The sequence below is a fragment of the Oncorhynchus gorbuscha genome, linkage group LG14 (genome assembly GCF_021184085.1).
Source record: "Oncorhynchus gorbuscha isolate QuinsamMale2020 ecotype Even-year linkage group LG14, OgorEven_v1.0, whole genome shotgun sequence".
Classification (NCBI taxonomy): Eukaryota; Metazoa; Chordata; class Actinopteri; order Salmoniformes; family Salmonidae; genus Oncorhynchus; species Oncorhynchus gorbuscha.
In genome coordinates, this window is record NC_060186.1 from 10,980,763 (window position 1) to 11,000,111 (window position 19,349).

General features: G+C 42.9%; 1 protein-coding gene across 2 annotated transcripts in view; it reads left to right on the plus strand.

Moving 5' to 3' along the window:
- Positions 1-19,349, plus strand: part of LOC123994432 (pleiotrophin-A-like) — a 62,932-nt gene that overhangs the window by 40,293 nt on the left and 3,290 nt on the right. For both annotated transcript variants that reach the window (XM_046296998.1, XM_046296997.1), the window contains exons 2-4: positions 7,567-7,661; positions 7,990-8,163; positions 11,421-11,582. In XM_046296998.1, coding sequence (XP_046152954.1) covers positions 7,568-7,661; positions 7,990-8,163; positions 11,421-11,582 — 430 coding nt within the window. In that variant the 5' untranslated portion in view covers position 7,567. The remainder of the gene's footprint in view (positions 1-7,566; positions 7,662-7,989; positions 8,164-11,420; positions 11,583-19,349) is intronic.

The window sequence follows — 19,349 nt, forward strand, 5'->3', positions numbered from 1 at the left end:
GCCTGTTGCCTCGGCTATGTAGATTCCTGCTCTATTCGGCACCTTGCAACGCACACACACACACACACACACACGTTTATTTGTAGTTTTATTTATTTAAAAAAACTAGTTTTTACCCCATTTCTCCCCAATTTCGTGGTATCCAATTGTTGTAGTAGCTACTATCTTGTCTCATCGCTACAACTCCCGTAGGGCTCGGGAGAGACGAAGGTTGAAAGTCATGCGTCCTCCGATACATAACCCAACCAGCCGTACTGCTTCTTAACACAGCGCGCATCCAACCCGGAAGCCAGCCGCACCAATGTGTCGGAGGGTACACGTGCACCTGGCAACCTTGGTTAGCGCGCACTGCGCCCGGCCCGCCACAGGAGTCGCTGATGCGCGATGAGGCAAGGACATCCCTACCCACCAAGCCCTCCCTAACCCGGACGACGCTAGGCCAATTGTGCGTCGCCCCACAGACCTCCCGGTCGCGGCCGGTTACGACAGAGCCTGGGCGCAAACCCAGGGACTCTGATGGCACAGCGCCACCCGGGAGGCGCTGCATGACTTTGACTCTCTTCCTCTGGTTGGTGGAGGTTTGTTATCCATGACTTTGACTCTCTTCCTCTGGCTGGTGGAGGTTTGTTTACAGCTTTGCCCTGGTGGAGGTTTGTTTACATGACTTTGACTCTCTTCCTCTGCGCCACTCTCTTCCTCCTGGGGAGGCCCTTTGACTCTCTTCCTCTGGCACACACATGTTAACCATGACTTTGACTCTCTTCCTCTGGTTGGTGGAGGTTTGTTATCCATGACTTTGACTCTCTTCCTCTGGCTGGTGGAGGTTTGTTAACCATGACTTTGACTCTCTTCCTCTGGCTGGTGGAGGTTTGTTAACTATGACTTTGACTCTCTTCCTCTGGCTGGTGGAGGTTTGTTAACCATGACTTTGACTCTCTTTCTCTGGCTGGTGGAGATTTGTTTACCATGACTTTGACTCTCTTCCTCTGGCTGGTGGAGGTTTGTTTACCATGACTTTGACTCTCTTCCTCTGGCTGGTGGAGATTTGTTTACCATGACTTTGACTCTCTTCCTCTGGCTGGTGGAGGTTTGTTTACCATGACTTTGACTCTCTTCCTCTGGCTGGTGGAGGTTTGTTTACCATGACTTTGACTCTCTTCCTCTGGCTGGTGGAGGTTTGTTTACCATGACTTTGACGCTCTTCCTCAGGCTGGTGGAGGTTTGGGGTAGGAGGCTTTTTCTATCAAATCAAATCAAAGTTTATTGGTCACGTACACAGTTTTGCAGATGTTATCGCGGATGCAGCGAAAGGCTTGTGTTTCTAGCTCCAACAGTGCAGCAATATCTAGCAATACAGTAATATCTTTTTTCCTGGGGTTTTGTGAACTTTGTTATGTTTTTCCGGTCATACTGTTGTTCAGGTCATACTGTTGTTCCGGTCATACTGTATACCTGGTAGCTGTGTTTGCAACCAGTCTTTCACTGCACTCCGTAGTCAAGATGTTTTTCCTCTGTTTAGAAATGTATCTTAAGGTGTGATGATGAAACACAAACAGGCAAACACTCAACAAGAAACACATCCTTTTAATGTACTGTGCGTCTGGATGAAGCATTTTTATGCTTCTCTAAAATAGACCTAAAACACCTCAAAGGTGTATATCCATGCTACTTTCCCCAAGGACAAATAGAAAAATACTCAAACATTTTCCCTTTCAATAAGAGTCAACAGAAAGTAATAGCTAAATCAACAAGTGAATCGTGATCTTTTGAGATAGTCTGGCATCACGTTTTAAACTAGGGGCCACCATCGAGAATGATGTGATGACCTGATCTTACGAAGGCCTGGAGTTTCTCACAAAGTCAGGAAAGACTTCTGGCCCTCTCATAGCTCTGTACCAAGCATTAGTGGTTGTTGTACCTTTTATATTGCTAAGTAAGAAGATATCACAACAACGTCTTAAGGAGTATATAAACCCGCCAGGTGACCAGCCAGTCACAGGACGCTGTAATCTGACAAATGTCACTTCCCGAACTAGGTTTTCCACCCTGGTTTAGTGGCATTGATAGACATCTCTAGCCTACATAAACACCGTTGCACTGTTATTGTCGGTCACCTTCTCACTAAGATAACAGAGTATTGTCATGTAGCATTAGATTTTGCAACAACAATACTAGGCATAGGACAGGGAAGGGAGGGAGTTACTGCTCCCTGTTAGGCCTATTTGTTTTCGTAATCGGTGAGCGGCTGAGGTTGGATGAACAGTGGAAGGTTTATTTGAACCTAACCTGCTTTGAAAGGCTACACTTATCTCTAAATACGCTCTATGTATAATTTAATTCTTGCTGGTTTAAGAAAATGGGGATTTGCCTCTGAGCCTTTAGGAGGATAGAATTCAATGCATGTTTTATTTTCTTTATCCCCCTCGTTTGTTAGGATATTTCCCTCTATCAGACCAGTAGAGACTTGTAATGGTTGGATTACCATATCATCTATTCCGTTCAAAATATTACAACATGAAAAAAAGATCAAGTGTACATTTTCGTTCTTTGGAGGATGACTGTGGTCCAATATTTTGCATGTAACTTTAGAAAGCTAATAACCTCCAGTCGTTTCTCTTTCTACCGTCTTTTAATTTATTCATTTTAACGGCTCTTTTCTTCCACGGCTAAACACTTTATTGCCTCCGTTCCTTTGGCTGAAATGCTACTGAAAGGATCAGATAATATGAATAGATAATATGAGTAGAGGCTTTATAACTATGGAAGCGGTATCAATGAGAGAGGGAGTGGAGCGGGAGTGGAGGTGAAGGAGTTTGTGGTGAGTTCCAGGGCTCGTCTTGGCCTCTGAGTGGCACAGCCTTTTGTGCATAGCCCTGGAGCACTTCTTTGAGGGCCCATCGATTTCAGGCCAAGCGTCTAGCTAGCTATCCTCCATTGCTTCCCTATATGAGCGCCGCCACCGCTGTTCACAGATCAATGGGGAAATGGAGTGTTTGACAGGACTAATTCTGCCTGGCTCATGGACTGTGTCTGCCACAGTGTTTCTGTCGAGGGCTGAGGAGGACTGAGGTGCACCCGCCTGCTTGGCAGCTGGTGAACGCATGTTCTCCTGTGGTCCCTAAGCGATGTCGTCCTCCTCTAACGGAGTGGGTGGGGTTGAGTCTCACACGCCTACCCAGCACTCCACACTGTGATCTTCCCTGCTGCGCCACAGGAAAGAATCCCACTTCATTGTGACAGATAGGAGTGATGACTCATCGTATTAGGTCTTCTCATTTGGCTTCCAGTGGTATTCAAACTTTTTCAGCTTGGACCCCATTTCCCCACCAGAATTTCTGGGGACCCTACTTTTTTTCAAAATAATTTCTCACGACCTCACCCCACCTCAAATCTAATGACAACCTTAAAAGCGGTACATTTACATTTTTTACTTCAACAAATAACCTTCAATTCTAATTGAAATGAAAAGTAACCAATAAATATTGTGAAGTTGATCATGGATTTTGTTTTTGCAACAACGCAGATCTACAGACGGGAATCAAATACATCTCTAACCAAAGAAAACACAGGCTTCAATCATTCCTGTAAACTTGGCAGGAGTGCTGAACCATAATCAACCATAACCAACCAGTGCATTTTGCGGTCGGTTTCGGTTACATTAAAAATGAATGGTTTTCGATTTCGGTTTCGATTATTAGTGTTGAATGCTGTAACAACACAGAATAAAACAATGAATACAATGAAAAGTCCAATGATGGTAGTGACTGCCAATTATTGCTTATCACTTATTAACCATCATTTATTCACATTAGTTTACTTTAATAAAATAATTCAATTATTGTGTATATTATATTAGTTTTATTTGATTACTTTTTTAATGTTACGGTTTTCTTCTGGTGAAAGAGAGGAGGACCAAAATGCAGCGTGGTTATCTTTATACATCTTTAATGAAAGATGAAAAATGAACAATATACAAAACAAGAAACGTGAAAAACCGAAACAGCCCTATCTGGTGCAACAAACACAGAGACAGGAACAATCACCCGTGGAATACCCAAAGAATATGGCTGCCTAAATATGGTTCCCAATCAGAGACAACGATAAACCTGCCTCTGATTGAGAACCACTCCAGGCAACCATAGACTTTCCTAGACAACTCTACTAAACACAACCCCATTAATCTAATAAACCCCTAGACAAGACAAGACACATGTTTCACCCATGTCACACCCTGGCCTGACTAAAATAATAAAGAAAACACAAAATACTAAGGCCAGGGCGTAACACTTAATTCATTCCAAGTCATCATCTAATCGTTATAGAGCTGCTGCCTATGCTGTCTGACAAAAATCACTATTTTGTAGTTCTTCAAAGTAAATAATGCATGCTTTTATGACACCTGAATACCAACCATCAATTCCTTTGATCATCTATTTTCAGGTAGAGATACCTTGCCAAGCAACAGCTGATCTCTACATCCCCTCACGATACAGCATTCTTGTCTCCTCCGTAGCAGGCGTAAAGAAACATACATAGTTTCAAACTGTACTGTCTTTGGAAACACAGACCGGACAGTTAGATTATGGTCATTGTAGTTAATTACCATGTTGTACGCGCTAAACTATGCAGAATATTGGCCTGCTGGAAACTACAACTCCCTACTATATTGCACAGTTCAGGCTGGATCTGATTCATCCATGGAGATTCTGTGCAATTTCACTATTGAGCTCACAGAAAAAAACCAGAATGAAATAGAACTGATGTCTGTCAATTAGTTGTTTAAAAAACAGACAATAGCAGATATGTTGGTTAATCGCTCAGCACTAACTGGCAGCAAGCCAACCTGTTACCTGGATGGCTTGTCTAACAAGCAAAGAAATGATAATCTTCTTGTAGCAATACCTATTACCCAGAATGCATCACAAACCCTATCAATTTCCTTAATTGACAGTCAACTTCAATAAAGGTATGAAAAAGGTACATACACATTAAGGTAATATATTCCACATGATAAATATCCCCACATCAATAACAGTCAATAAATGTGCATTTCACAATAAACGGGTGTTAATCGACACATAATACATAATCAGGACATACATAATCAGGGAAGACTTTGGCTTATGTGACAGAGGACATTGGACAATAGTCACAAATATATTCACTCAATACAATTGTATTTTTCAAATAATCTTTATCAAAATGTTTGTTTATTGTCCAATACAATAATCTGTACTCTTAGTTGTTTGGTATTTTAATTTTAATATCTATAAAAATGTACCATTTTGGCACCCAACTTGAGGTTCACGACCCCAACTTTGAATCCCACTGTTATAGGGTGTCTGGTTGTGATATGAGAAGATATAAATCCCACAATTTGAAATGATCTATGGGTGTTGGGAGGGATAGTGAAAACATTTTTTTCCCTGAGCAGTGGGCAGAACAGGGATTGAATCAAGAATCAATGGTGCATTGATGTTTTTTTCTTCTGGCTCAATGTTTCCTGACTGTTACTCTGTCAAATGATTTACCCCAGTTTGAATCTCACTATGGGCCAATGCGGGTGAAGTAGCACCTTAGGAAGTCAAACCCACATTACTTTTCACAGGGTTCAGGGCCGCAAAAAATCGTAACTTTATCCCCGAATACAAGTTAAATATCATACGATATCCTGGGTATGGTACAGTATGCATGGTGTGTACAGTATCTGAGAACTCAGGTATTATTGATTGGACTCTATGGTAGCCGGGTGGCAGGTGGCACAGCAGCTAGAGTGTTGGGCCAGTAACCAAAAGGTTGATAGTTTGAATATCCGAGCCAACAAGGTGGAAAATCGATGTGCCCTTGATCAAGGCACTTAAGCCTAATTTGCTCCAGAGGCGCTGTACTGCTATGGCTGACCCCGTAAAACAACACATTTCACTGCACCTATCTGGTGTATGTGACAATAAAAACATCCTTATTTTTTTGTAATAGTTTACAATGGAGATGCATATGTATTATCTAAAAGTCAAGTGTACTGAATCAAAAAAAAAAAAGTGTGGTCATGCTCTGAGAGACAGAAAGGGATTTGGTGTAAATATTTCATGCACAGCACCAGTGAGTGAAAGGAGGAACACTTGATTCCATTGCAATGAGGGAAACCCTGTAGTCTACCCCTCAGCAAACTATTCTGTCTGAACATACTGTACTGAACGCTGCAGGAGGTTGATATCCCCCTTTAACCTGTAGCCCTCCTCAACTACACCTGGACTGGAACTCATCTGCAGACTGCTTATTAATCATTAAAGGGAAAGACTTCTCCTTTGAGAAGTCACAATGTTGTAGCTTCCAAAATGGTTTGGTCGCAAACCTGGAGTACGATTAGGGAATTTCTCAGAAAACACTTCGCAGGGTTGTCTATTTATAGAAACGATCAAAGCTGTTGGACTAACAAGATTTTTCTTGGAATAGAGAGAAGAATGGACCATTGGCTGAACAGTTTGACTGACACCAAACTGCTTCTGGCAAGAAAACAGTCTGTCTAAAGGGGTTCTCAAATCAAATCAAATGTGAAATCTGCCTCTGAGTTAAAGTGGGTATGCTGTATGCTTCCACCGTTGAGGGTTCAAGCCCTGTACTGTAAGGGTTCAGATGAGTTCAACTCAGAGTAGACTCATTATATATAGATGCACGGAGAGCAGAAGTGAATTCAACCAGTGAACACTCTATTAATAATGGTTAATAATACAGTAAAGGAGAGAGTTTGAATGCCATCTTTTTAAATTGATTATCACCTTGCCTACATGGCTAATAGACGTGAGGTGCATCAACTTCTGCAAAGTCTCAAACTGGAGAGGACTAAAATACAGGGCCAAGTGCGTCAGGGCGGCGGTAAGAGCCATGTCAGCTCATGATTAATTCAAATTGACGAATGTAAATGATTTCCCCGCCAGGCTGTACCTTTTGCAGTCATCTGGGCACAGTAGAGCATTTTGGCATCCAAGATGCTCTGTAATTGCTTAAATTTCACGCTGATTCCCCTTCTGTGGGTTTTAGGGTATCTCCAAAATAAACAGGGGGAAAGTGAAAAGAGGGAATGAATGCGCTAATTCCACCACCCAGAGTTCCCGAGCACAGCAGCACCCGCGATTAGAATGGTGCTTCTCTTTATTTGGCCGCTCGGAGGCCAGAGAGCGCCTGGAGGGGAAACAATTAGTCTATTCATAAAGAACATGCAAAAAAAGGTTTATTTCTATTTCCAAATCGTCTGTATCATTGTCTGACAGCCGATAATTTCCCCATGTCATCATACACGTCTGTAGACACGAGCACAGTGCAGCGCACAGCAGGCCATTGGAGCAAATAATAACCGTTTATTCCACAAATAGCCTGAGCTTGCCTTCACCTGTAACTGTGAACCATACATGTAAGTAGGGGCATGCTGTGGTTCTTTGTCAAGTCTGCCCCTTCGTCTGAAGAAATGAGCGGGTGGTGAAGGGGAGGCCTTCGATGGAATGTCTCCCACAGAGTTACATAGGTTGCTGTACTTGTTATTCCTCAGTGCCTGTTCTCCCTCTCTCCTAGCATGTCAGGACAGCAGCAGTGGACGCTTCTGGCCGTCATGGCCCTCCTGGTCCTCACAGTGACAGCAGGCGAGGGGGGGAAAGCTGAGAAACAAGGTGAGAAACACCGGCAGATTGGTAGCAGTCAGACAGACAGTTGATATGTGGATGGAAGGGGATCTCCTATTACAGTACCTGCTACAAGGTATGAATGGTAATTTGATGTAAATCTCAAATCAGATCAGATTTGTGCATAAATATACTTTAAGCAGGGGGCTCACTGCAGAATCACAATGACAGACGCACATCTCGGTGCTTTATAAATTTGAATACTTTGACCTTTCACAGTGGTAGTGTAGCTCTAGACGGGCCTAATTACAGCCCACATAATTGTGTTCCAGACATAACTGCAGTATAAGGTTGGTGTGTGTGTGCGATCCTGCAGGGAAGAAGGAGCGTAAGTCGGACTGTGGGGAGTGGCAGTGGAGTGTGTGCGTGGCCAACGAGGGTGACTGCGGCCTGGGCACCAGGGAGGGCACACGCACTGGCACCGACTGCAAGCAGACCATCAAGACCCAGCGCTGCAAGATCCCCTGTAACTGGAAGAAGCAGTTTGGAGGTGTGTGAGTGTGGTCATGGGGAGTGGACTCACATTTACAATTCAGCACAAAAATGACTGGTCTAGGGATTTTATGTCATGCTTTTTTGGTCATATTTTTTTATTGTGTATCCATGTCCATTAAAGGGGAAAACATTCTGCTACTCAATGGAGTAGGATTTCAGTTTTCATGTATGGACATCCCCAGAGAATGATGGCCTGGTTCAGGAAATTACAGCCTGGGTGTATACAGCAGGGATGTGTGTCATCTTCAAACAGAGCATGGGCTTCCTGCTACTTTCCCTACTTGCTTATAGAGCACCACTTACTCCTGATTCAGCTCACACTCAGGCGGTCACGTGTGCTTTGCTAGCACCTGAAGCGTCTTACCAGTCGGCGCCACATGAAAAGCTAGCTATTCTCTGGCGCTAGTGGGGACACTTCAGGCTGAGGAGTAAGGTTCACACATGCCCATATGCTACACGTGTTCACTGCCAAATTATAGGTACAGAGGCACACGCTTTTAGAGCACTCTGTTTTGAAGGTCCCTGTAGAATTCCCAGAACAATGGTCCTGTCAACCCCTCCTCACCCCCCTCCGCTCCCCTCATCCGAGTGCCCTGGGATTTCAGAGCCAGGTTACAGCGGCCCAAGCTTTTATCTGAGAGGAGTAGGGAAACGAGTGTCACAGCCAAGCGGGAGCTACGCCAGAGTCCAACAAAAGGAAGGGAGAGATGGAGGGATGACAGACACACAAACAGACACACAAACACGCACACACACACACACGCATGCGGACACATTCTTACACACAAGAACGGGGCATGGCTAACCTTTCCTGGAACAGCCCTACATCCTTGGGGGAGGAGTTTAAGGAGGACTGAATATAATGTAAAATAAGATCCTTAATGAAATCCAACCTGTAGACTGCTTAAATGTTTTCCTTCCATAAAGAGAATCAAATATAAAGTGAGGGAGTGGAGGCCCTCTTTGAAAGGCAGAGAATGCCAGACTATCTGTGTATGGGAAAGACAGATGGAATCTTCAGAGTGGAGAAACTGGGCAAAATGGAGCATAAAGGAGACAATCTGGTCTCGGCAGGAAAGCCATACATTGGCTAATAACACGGTGCACCAGTTGGTGGTTGATAAAGAAAGTCCTGGGGCTGAGAATCGTTGGAATGTAAATATCTTTTCAAATATGACCAGTTCTGGTGTTTTTGAGTAGAAGATCAGATTATTTAATGGATTACAAAAATAAAAAAAACTTTTCCAGTAAAATAAAGCATGTTCCTGAACAGCAGCTCTCTGAGCTTGAGGGTCCAGGTCTTAATTGCTGATTCGAGGCCGAAAAATGTAATTACATGTCATTTTCTTCTTGATCAGCTGTATTAAATCTATGGGATGTCTTCTGGGTGCTACAATCACCATAATACAAGCAACCTGGATTTAGGGGTAAACGTAACATAGTAACTACAAATCTGGGACACTCAAATTAGTATGATATGGTATGTATTCATTTGTTGTTACGTCCGTCATTAGAAGGAGACCAAGGTGCAGCGTGGTAGGCGTACATTTCACTTTATTTTCAAATGACACAAAAAAACAACAAAATCCAACCGAACGTCAAGTTCTGCAGGCTCCACAGCAACTATGCAAAAACAAGATCCCACAAACTCAGGTGGAAAACAGGCTGCCAACGTATGATTCCCTATCAGAGACAACGATAGACAGCTGCCTCTGATTGGGAACCATACCCGGCCAACAAAGAAATAGAAAACTAGAATGCCCACCCAAATCACACCCTGACCTAACCAAATAGAGAAATTAACAGGCTCTCTATGGTGACATTTGTGTGACATTTGTGGCTGTCCATCCATCTTGTATGATATGTTACAAATTACAATAACTATGATATGTTACGAATTCCAATTTGTTGTTAATGTTAGCTAGGGGGCTAAGTGGCTAACTCTAACATTAGCTAGATGGTAGAGCCAGTTGGAGCTGTTCTGTGAAGGGAGTCATACACAGCGTTGTACGAGATTTTCAGTTTCTTGGCAATTTCTTGCATGGAATAGCCTTAATTTCTCAGAACAAGAATAGACTGACAAGTTTCAGAAGAAAGTCCTTTGTTTCAGGCCATTTCGAGCCTGTAATCGAACCCACAAATGCTGATGCTACAGATACTCAACTAGTCTAAAGAAGGCCAGTTTTATTACTTCTTTAATCAGCACAACTGTTTTCAGCTATGCTAACATAATTGCAAAAGAGTTTTCTAATGATCAATTAGCCAATTGAAATGATAGCTAACACAACGTGGCATTGGAGTGATGGTTGCTGATAATGGGCCTCTGTACGCCTATGTAGATATTCCATAGAAAATCTGCCATTTCCAGCTACAATAGTCATTTACACATTAACAATGTCTACACTGTATTTCTGATCAAGGATTAGCCCCCTTTTTTTCTATTTTCACCTAAAATGACATACCCAAATCTAACTGCCTGTAGCTCAGGCCCTGAAGCAAGGATATGCATATTCTTGATACCATTTGAAAGGAACAACGTTGAAGTTTAAGGAAATGTGAAAGGAATGTAGTAGAATATCACACAATAGATCTGGTAAAAGACAATGGCAAAGAAAAAAACAACCATTTTTTTGTATTTTCTCTGTACCATCATCTTTGAAATGCAAGAGAAAGGCCATAATGTATTATTCCAGCCCAGGTGCAATTTAGATTTTGGCCACTAGATGACATCAGTGTATGTGCAAAGTTTAGAATGTGTAGACTGATCCAATGAAACATTGCATTTCTGTTCAAAATGTTGTATCAAGACTGACTAAATGTGCCTAATTGGTTTATTAATAACTGTTCATGTTCAAAATTGTGCACATTCCTCAAACAATAGCATGGCATTATTTCACTGTAATAGCTACTATATATTGGACAGTGCAGTTAGATTAACAATAATTTAAGCTTTCTGACAATATCAGATATGTCTATGTCCTGAGAAATGTTCTTGTTACTTACAACCTCATGCTAATTGCATTAATCTACATTAGCTCAACTGTCCCGTGGAAGGGACACCGATCCCAAAGAAGATTTATTAATGTTATTTTAATGGACAAATAATGTGCTTTTCGTTAAAAACAAGGGCATTTCTAAGTGACCTCAAGCTTTTGAACGGTAGTGTATATACAGTAGGTATGTCTGTAACAATCCTGTAAAATGTGTGTTTTGCATTGTACATGTATGTCTGTTGTAACCATCTTTCTGTAGGTGAATGCAAGTATGACTTCCAGGCCTGGGGAGAGTGTGACATGGTGACGGGGAAGAAGAACCGGTCAGGGGTGCTGAAACGAGCTCTCATGGATGCCACCTGTCCTAACACAGTGAGCGCCACCAAGCCCTGCGGCAAGATCCCCAAGACCAAGCTGCAAGGTAGGCTGAGGGGGAGTGTGGGAGAGCATACCAGCAAAGCCATAGATTTACATATATGGTACATATATGTCTTTACCAGTAGTGTATATCCTGAGGGGTTTGAGTGGTAAGATAAACCACTGCAAAGGGAACACATGTTTAGTGAATGTTTAATTAACTTACAATACCAGGACATAGTGTAGGTACCAGTCAATATATCACTAGGCTAAAAATATATATACAGTACCAGTCAAAAGTTTGGACACACCTACTCATTCAAGGGTTTTTCTTTATTTTGACTATTTTCTACATTGTACAATAATAGTGAAGACATAAACACTAAATAACACATGGAAGAATGCAATACCCTTAAAAGGTGTTAAACAAATCAAAATATTTGTTATATTTTAGATTCTTCAAAGTAGCTACGCTTTGGCTTGATGGCAGCTGTGCACACGCATTCTCTCAACCAGCTTCACTTGGAATGCTTTTCCAACAGTCTTGATGGAGTTCCCACATATACTGAGCTGCTTTTGTTGGCTGCTTTTCCTTCACTCTGCGGTCCAACTCATCCCAAACCATCTCAATTGGGTTGAGGTCAGGTGATTGTGGAGGCCAGGTCATCTGATGCAGCACTCCATCACTCTCCTTCTTGGTCAAATAGCCCCTACACAGCCTGAAGGTGTGTTAGGTCATTGTCCTGTTGAAAAAAAAAGCTAGTCCCACTAAGCCCAAACCAGATGGGATGGCGTGTCGCTGCAGAATGCATCAGACCAAAGGACAGATTTCCACTGGTCTAATGTCCATTGCTCGTGTTTCTTGGTCCAAGCAAGTCTCTTCTTCTTATTTTATTTGGGTCCTTTAGAAATGGTATCTTTGCAGCAATTCAACCATGAAGGCCTGATTCAAGCAGTCTCCTCTGAACAGTTGATGCTGAGATGTGTCTGTTACTTGTGTGTCTGTCTGTTGTGTCTGATGTTGAGATGTGTCTGCATTTATTTGGGCTGCAATTTCTGAGGCTGGTAACTCTAATTAACATATTATTATTGTTTTTGTATTTTTTAATTGAACCTTTATTTAGCTAGGCAAGTCAGTTAACAACAAATTCTTATTTTACAATGATGGCCTACCCTGGCCAAACCCTCCCTTAACCTGGATAATGCTGGGTGCCGCCCTATGGGAGTCCCGATCACGGCCGGTTGTGATACAGCCCGGGATCAAACCAGGGTATATAATGACGCCTCTTGCACTGAGATGCAGTGCCTTAGACTCTGTGCCACTCGGGAGCCCTTATCCACTGCAGCAGAGGTAACTGGGTCTTCCTTTCCTGTGGCGGTCCTCATGAGAGACAGTTTTATCATAGCGCTTGATGGTTTTTGCGAATGTGCTTAAAGAAACTTTCAAAGTCTTGAAATGTTCCATATTGACTGACCTTGAAGTAATGATGGACTTTCGTTTCTCTTTGCTTATTTGTGTTGTTTTGCCATAATATGGACTTGGTCTTTTACCAAATAGTTATATCTTCTGTATACCACCCCTACCTTGTCTCAGCACAACAGATTGGCTCAAATGCATTAAGAAGGAAATCATTTCAACAAATTAACTTTTAACAAGGCACACTTGTTAATTGAAATGCATTCCAGGTGACTACCTCATTAAGCTGGTTGAGAGAATGCAAAGCTGTCATCAAGGCAAAGGGTGGCAACTTTGAAGAATCACAAATATAAAATATATTTTGATTTGTTCAACACTTTTTTTGGTTACTACATGATTCCATATGTATTATTTCATAGTTTTAATGGCTTCACTATTATTCTACAATGTGGAAAATAGTCCAAATGAAGAAAAACCCTTGAATGAGTAGGCGTGTCCAAACTTTTGACTGGTACTGTACATGGTTGGAGAGGACAAAACACAAAGTTAAAGGATCCATTTTAAACACAATAGTCAATACATTGGAGAGTGAATCTCCATAAACGTGCGGAAGTGTTGGAAGATGATATTACTTTCAGGTAATTAAACCGTCAGAAAAGGACTATTTTCACCTGCTCCTTTTTTGCTTCATATTTAAAGCACGTTGCCACTTTCAGTCAACTTTTTTCACCATTTAACCTTGCTAAGGTATATTTATTAGCATATTATTTGGCAGTACTTTCACAGCTCACACCGATGACATCCTGCTGAAGACTCCACAACCTCTGAATGATTCATTCTGCGATAGTGCTGGACTTGTCAGAGATTCATGTTTAATCCAGCTCCACTATGGTGGGATTAGCCCCTTCACTGATCCTCAAATGTTCAGTGGGAGTGATTTCTATAAGTCTTCAACTCGGGTGAACTAAGGTAAATACATGTATTGAGCAGTACAAGTATGAAAATGTAATGCTGCATTCTCTCAGTAACTGCCAGTAGACGTCTAGACTCACCCATTTAAAGAAGACTATAGGAGACGTCAAGAAACATTGATTTCTCTCTTTCAATTATGGAAAGCAGCGAGACTGAGATGGTCATGTGAGTTTAGTCCAAACAGAACTACTGATCACAGGACATAACATGGAGGATTGCAGATGATGGTTTTAGTTGGCATTTCACCCAACAGACATTATAGATTCCTAATGTATTTAGTCTTGGTTCATTTCACCTGTCTGATACAATGAACTAGATGAGTATCTTAATAGAATAATGATATTTTGATATCAATTAAATTGCATATTCAATATTTAGGTCAGCCACAGTTAGCCCTGTTTGTCTAACTACTTCATTCAATGCGCTGATGAACATTGCCATTCAACATTCATCAAACCGTGTTTAACATAAAACATTCTTTGCCATTCAGTTTGTTATAAGACCTCATGTCCAAACATGACAACATGTTCCAAAAGCAAACCAGATGAATACTTTAGTTCAATGCTCCATCATTAATACAGTGACAGAATGTCTCCAACATGTAGAAGACAACACACAGATTTTCATCTATTTTCCCACATAAAGGCTTTATTAACGACTCCCACTTGTCTGTTATTTAGCTGATGACTCCCACTGTTAAAACCAATCATGTGAGAGCAGAAGTTGTTTAAAAATATAATGAATGCTCCATGATGTTGCCGGTAAAGGACTCATGGGGCTAGTGTGTACATTATGTCCAATCTGACTGCGTTTTGAGAAGTAGGCTACTGTGGTGATATGTTGAGAGTGTGAAACTGGAATCAGGGTAGATTTGGCAGCAGCCCTGACAGTAATCTGCTGTATGAGAGGGTGTGCCAGAACAGAACAGACTCTCCAGGAGCGACTGGACCAGAGCCTCATTGTGTTTCAGGCAGGCGGCTAACGGTTAAGACAGTTTTTCCTGCTTGAGGACAGAGAAAAACACTCCTGTCAATCTGACTGTGATTTTGGGTTCAATTCAAGTTTCCCTCGCCTCCTAATAACCTGGGAGTTAGGGAAATCAAAAGGCTAAAAAGCTGGTAAGACTGTAAGACTCTCACTGTGACGGAAAAAAAACATGTCAGATTGACAGTGGAGTGGAACCCCTGGCTTGGGTAATGGTTCTCGAAAAAATTACAATATCTTTACACATAAGCTGAGCAAAGCCTATTTAGGATGTCACGTGCAAGGAATCTGATCCAAATTAAAAGCATATTTGTGTTGGTGTATTTTTTCGGTGCACATGTATTTCAGTGACAGAAATAGCAAGGTGACACACAGAATTAACATTATTTCTGCAGTGAATAACATTTAATGGTAATCTCTGTACAGTGTGTGTGTGTGTGTGCGCATGCGCGCAAGCACATGAGCAGGACTGTATAGCACTGTACCTGTATGAATTATCACATATTCCCAAATGAATTGTCAGGATTTGGCCAGGGTTGTTCCGGTTTTTGGTCACTAGATGCCCCCATTGTGCTTTTTGACCTTTTGTTTTCCCTTGATCCCCATTATTATTTGCACCTGTGCCTCGTTTCCCCTGATTGTATTTAAACCCTTAGTTTTCCTCAGTTATTTGCTCTGTGTTTGTATGTTAGCACCCAGCCCTAGTACTCTGAGAACTCTTCTTGATCCCGGTGGACTCTCTTGTGGAATTCTGTTTTTTGTTCTTGTTTGTTTGTTTTTTGAGTGTCTTTTGAGGCTTTTTGTGCTTTGCCTTCCACCTTGTGGATTTGCCTTTTTTGTCTTGGAGGATTGCCTTTGTTCTTGTGGGATTCCTTTTGAGGTTGTGGAGTTACATGTTTTCCTGAAGAACTTCACTTTTACTTCATTAAATACACCGTTTCAAGTACTGCTGTGTCTGCCTCATCTTCTGGGTACTGCCGACTATTCGTGGCTCAGTTGGTTAAGTGACTATTTCTCACTCCGGAGACCCGGGTTCGTAACCGGGTCCTGACATGTATCCTGTTTGATGGAGGCCAGTCCTGTTTTAAGTCGGGCCTAATGCCCTGGGGAGGGTGAGAACCACAGTGTGAAAGGAGGGAGGGATGACGGTGGAGAAGAAGAATGGAGAGAGTTGGAAAGAAATACCTGCTATTTGAGAGTATGATTTCCCATGTCTGCCATTTGACAGATAAGCCCTGGTAAGCTAAAGGGGTACTGGGAAACAGAGTGTGTGTGTGTGTGTGTGTGTGTGTGTGTGTGTGTGTGTGTGTGTGTGTGTGTGTGTGTGTGTGTGTGTGTGTGTGTGTGTGTGTGTGTGTGTGTGTGTGTGTGTGTGTTGGAAGGGGATTCCAGGCCAGGCAGAGTCTCAGAGGACTTGTAATGAACCCGGTCTACAGAGCGAGGGACTATCTCACTTCCGGCTGGGGCCACTATATCCACCCAGTCATATTTACAATTCTAAACAGCCACCTTGTCTGCTGCTGCCAGGAGCGATGGAGAAAACATCTGTCAGGCCCATAGTCTTGAGGAGACAATGCTGCGAGGCAGCGAGGGAGCGATCTGAGATTCAATGTCTTCTCCCTTGTCTAACCTCAGGAAGAGACGGGCCCCACGGAATGAAACGGAAAGGCCGGAAAACAGAGAGTGACAGAAATGAAGCAGAAATGAAACATTATGAATACCTGTAGAATTCTCCTATTCTCCTCCCTCCTTACCCAGAAGAATGAGCAGGGGAGCCACAGTGGGGAGCAGAGAATGTCAGAGATGATTTAGGGGAAACAAAAGGCTTTATAGTGATGAAAACCCTGCGGCTGCCGTCAAGGAGTTGTTTTACAGTTTATCATTCCCCTGAGAATGGCTGTGCTGTTGTGTCTCTGTGTACAAGACAGCCCATTCAGACACAGAATTCAGTCTTATTGCACTCGGCCTGTTTCACGGCATCCCGGTTCAAAACATAATCTCTCCGAGCCACTCTGATTATTATGAGTCCGTGTCAAAAGTGCGGTGGCAGAAATGAGAGCGGAGAGAGTACACAGTAATGTGCCTATGCAGCAGAAAGCACACCGGCATGGTGAGAGCTCCAATCTCACAGACGGGGCTCGCAGAGGGAATGTGATCCTCTCTGTCTCCCTAGGGAGCCAAATGTGCTTACAAAGGCACAGGCAAAAACACAGTTAAACAAATTAAAAACGGCCAAACAAATGGAGCGAGGAGCAATTTTCAGTGGATTTGTATAAACACCCACGTCCCAATCTCCAAACTCACAGAACTCTCTAGGCTTGTCCGCAACACGTATGCTTATGAGAAATGTATAGATCAGATAGCAGGTCCCTGGGGCATTGACGTCAGCATTATATTTGAGGAGGATTCGAGTGATTGCACACACATTATGCAAGTTAGTAGCACAGGCAACATCTGGTAGGCTATCATCAATCAGTTAGACACTTGTGAGTCATCTCTAGGTCTGTACATTGGCCTGATGCATATCGACCCTTACAACGGGTTCATTTATACCCACTTATTAATGATTTGCAAATTATATACAAGCAAGGAATCATTACTTCTGAATTTACCGATGGATTGCATTGTTTGTTTATCAGGGATGAACGATTAGCATCGGGATGATTTACAATACTTTATATGCTGATTATCATCACATTCTTCACATTAATGCTCCACTGCTGATCGGATGTTTCACATAGATTATTAAAGGGCATGTGAAGGATAAGCAAATGATTCCTCAATGTTTTCATGACTTGTTACTGTTTAATGCTGATGGCTTATTGTACTGTACAAGACTTGGCTTGGTACAGTATATTGGCTAATGCTGCATTGGTGGTGAATAGATTGATTCATGTGCTGTAAATTTAAATACAGTTTGAATTGTTCTAATATGTTGCAGTGGAGCAGCAACGTACAGTAGTATTGATGGAGTGTTTGTTTATGTTGAGGACGTTTTTCTCAGATTAGCTGGAGAGAGTGGCAAGGCTTTCATCAACAAACTGACGTGGGAGGATCTTAAATTAGTGGCAGGTGGGAACTTGCTTTAGATCAGGTACAAAACAAACAGGTGTTGATTAGCCAGTTGACATCCTCGTCTGTTACCGCCCACCAACAACATCCCACCCTGTAATCTACGATGATAGGTGCTCCTGGGGGAAACAGACGATAGATGAGTCCTGCCTTTTCCTTGTTGCTTACTTTCCCCCTCACGCTCTTCTAAACACACACACACACACACACACACACACACACACACACACACACACACACACACACACACACACACACACACACACACACACACACACACACACACACACACACACACACACACACACACACACACGGACAGACAGACAGACAGACAGACAGACAGACAGACAGACAGACAGACAGACAGACAGACAGACAGACAGACAGACAGACAGACAGACAGACAGACAGACAGACAGACAGACAGACAGACAGACAGACAGACAGACAGACAGACAGACAGACAGACAGACACATAGCAAAATATATGTATGGAGTGTGTTGTGTGTGTGTGTGGGGAGGGGGTTGTGTTGCTCCTGTTCATCAGACCAGAGACTGGGGTATGTTGCTCCTGTTCATCAGACCAGAGACTGGGGTATGTTGCTCCTGTTCATCAGACCAGAGACTGGGGTATGTTGCTCCTGTTCATCAGACCAGAGACTGGGGTATGTTGCTCCTGTTCATCAGACCAGAGACTGGGGTATGTTGCTCCTGTTCATCAGACCAGAGACTGGGGTATGTTGCTCCTGTTCATCAGACCAGAGACTGGGGTATGTTGCTCCAGACCAGAGACTGGGGTATGTTGCTCCTGTTCATCAGACCAGAGACTGGGGTATGTTGCTCCTGTTCATCAGACCAGAGACTGGGGTATGTTGCTCCTGTTCATCAGACCAGAGACTGGGGTATGTTGCTCCTGTTCATCAGACCAGAGACTGGGGTATGTTGCTCCTGTTCATCAGACCAGAGACTGGGGTATGTTGCTCCTGTTCATCAGACCAGAGACTGGGGTATGTTGCTCCAGACCAGAGACTGGGGTATGTTGCTCCAGACCAGAGACTGGGGTATGTTGCTCCTGTTCATCAGACCAGAGACTGGGGTATGTTGCTCCTATTCAACAGACCAGAGACTGGGGTATGTTGCTCCTGTTCATCAGACCAGAGACTGGGGTATGTTGCTCCTGTTCATCAGACCAAAGACTGGGGTATGTTGCTCCTGTTCATCAGACCAGAGATGTTGTTGCTCCTGTTCCAGACCAGAGACTGGGGTATGTTGCTCCAGACCAGAGACTGGGGTATGTTGCTCCTGTTCATCAGACCAGAGACTGGGGTATGTTGCTCCTGTTCATCAGACCAGAGACTGGGGTATGTTGCTCCTGTTCATCAG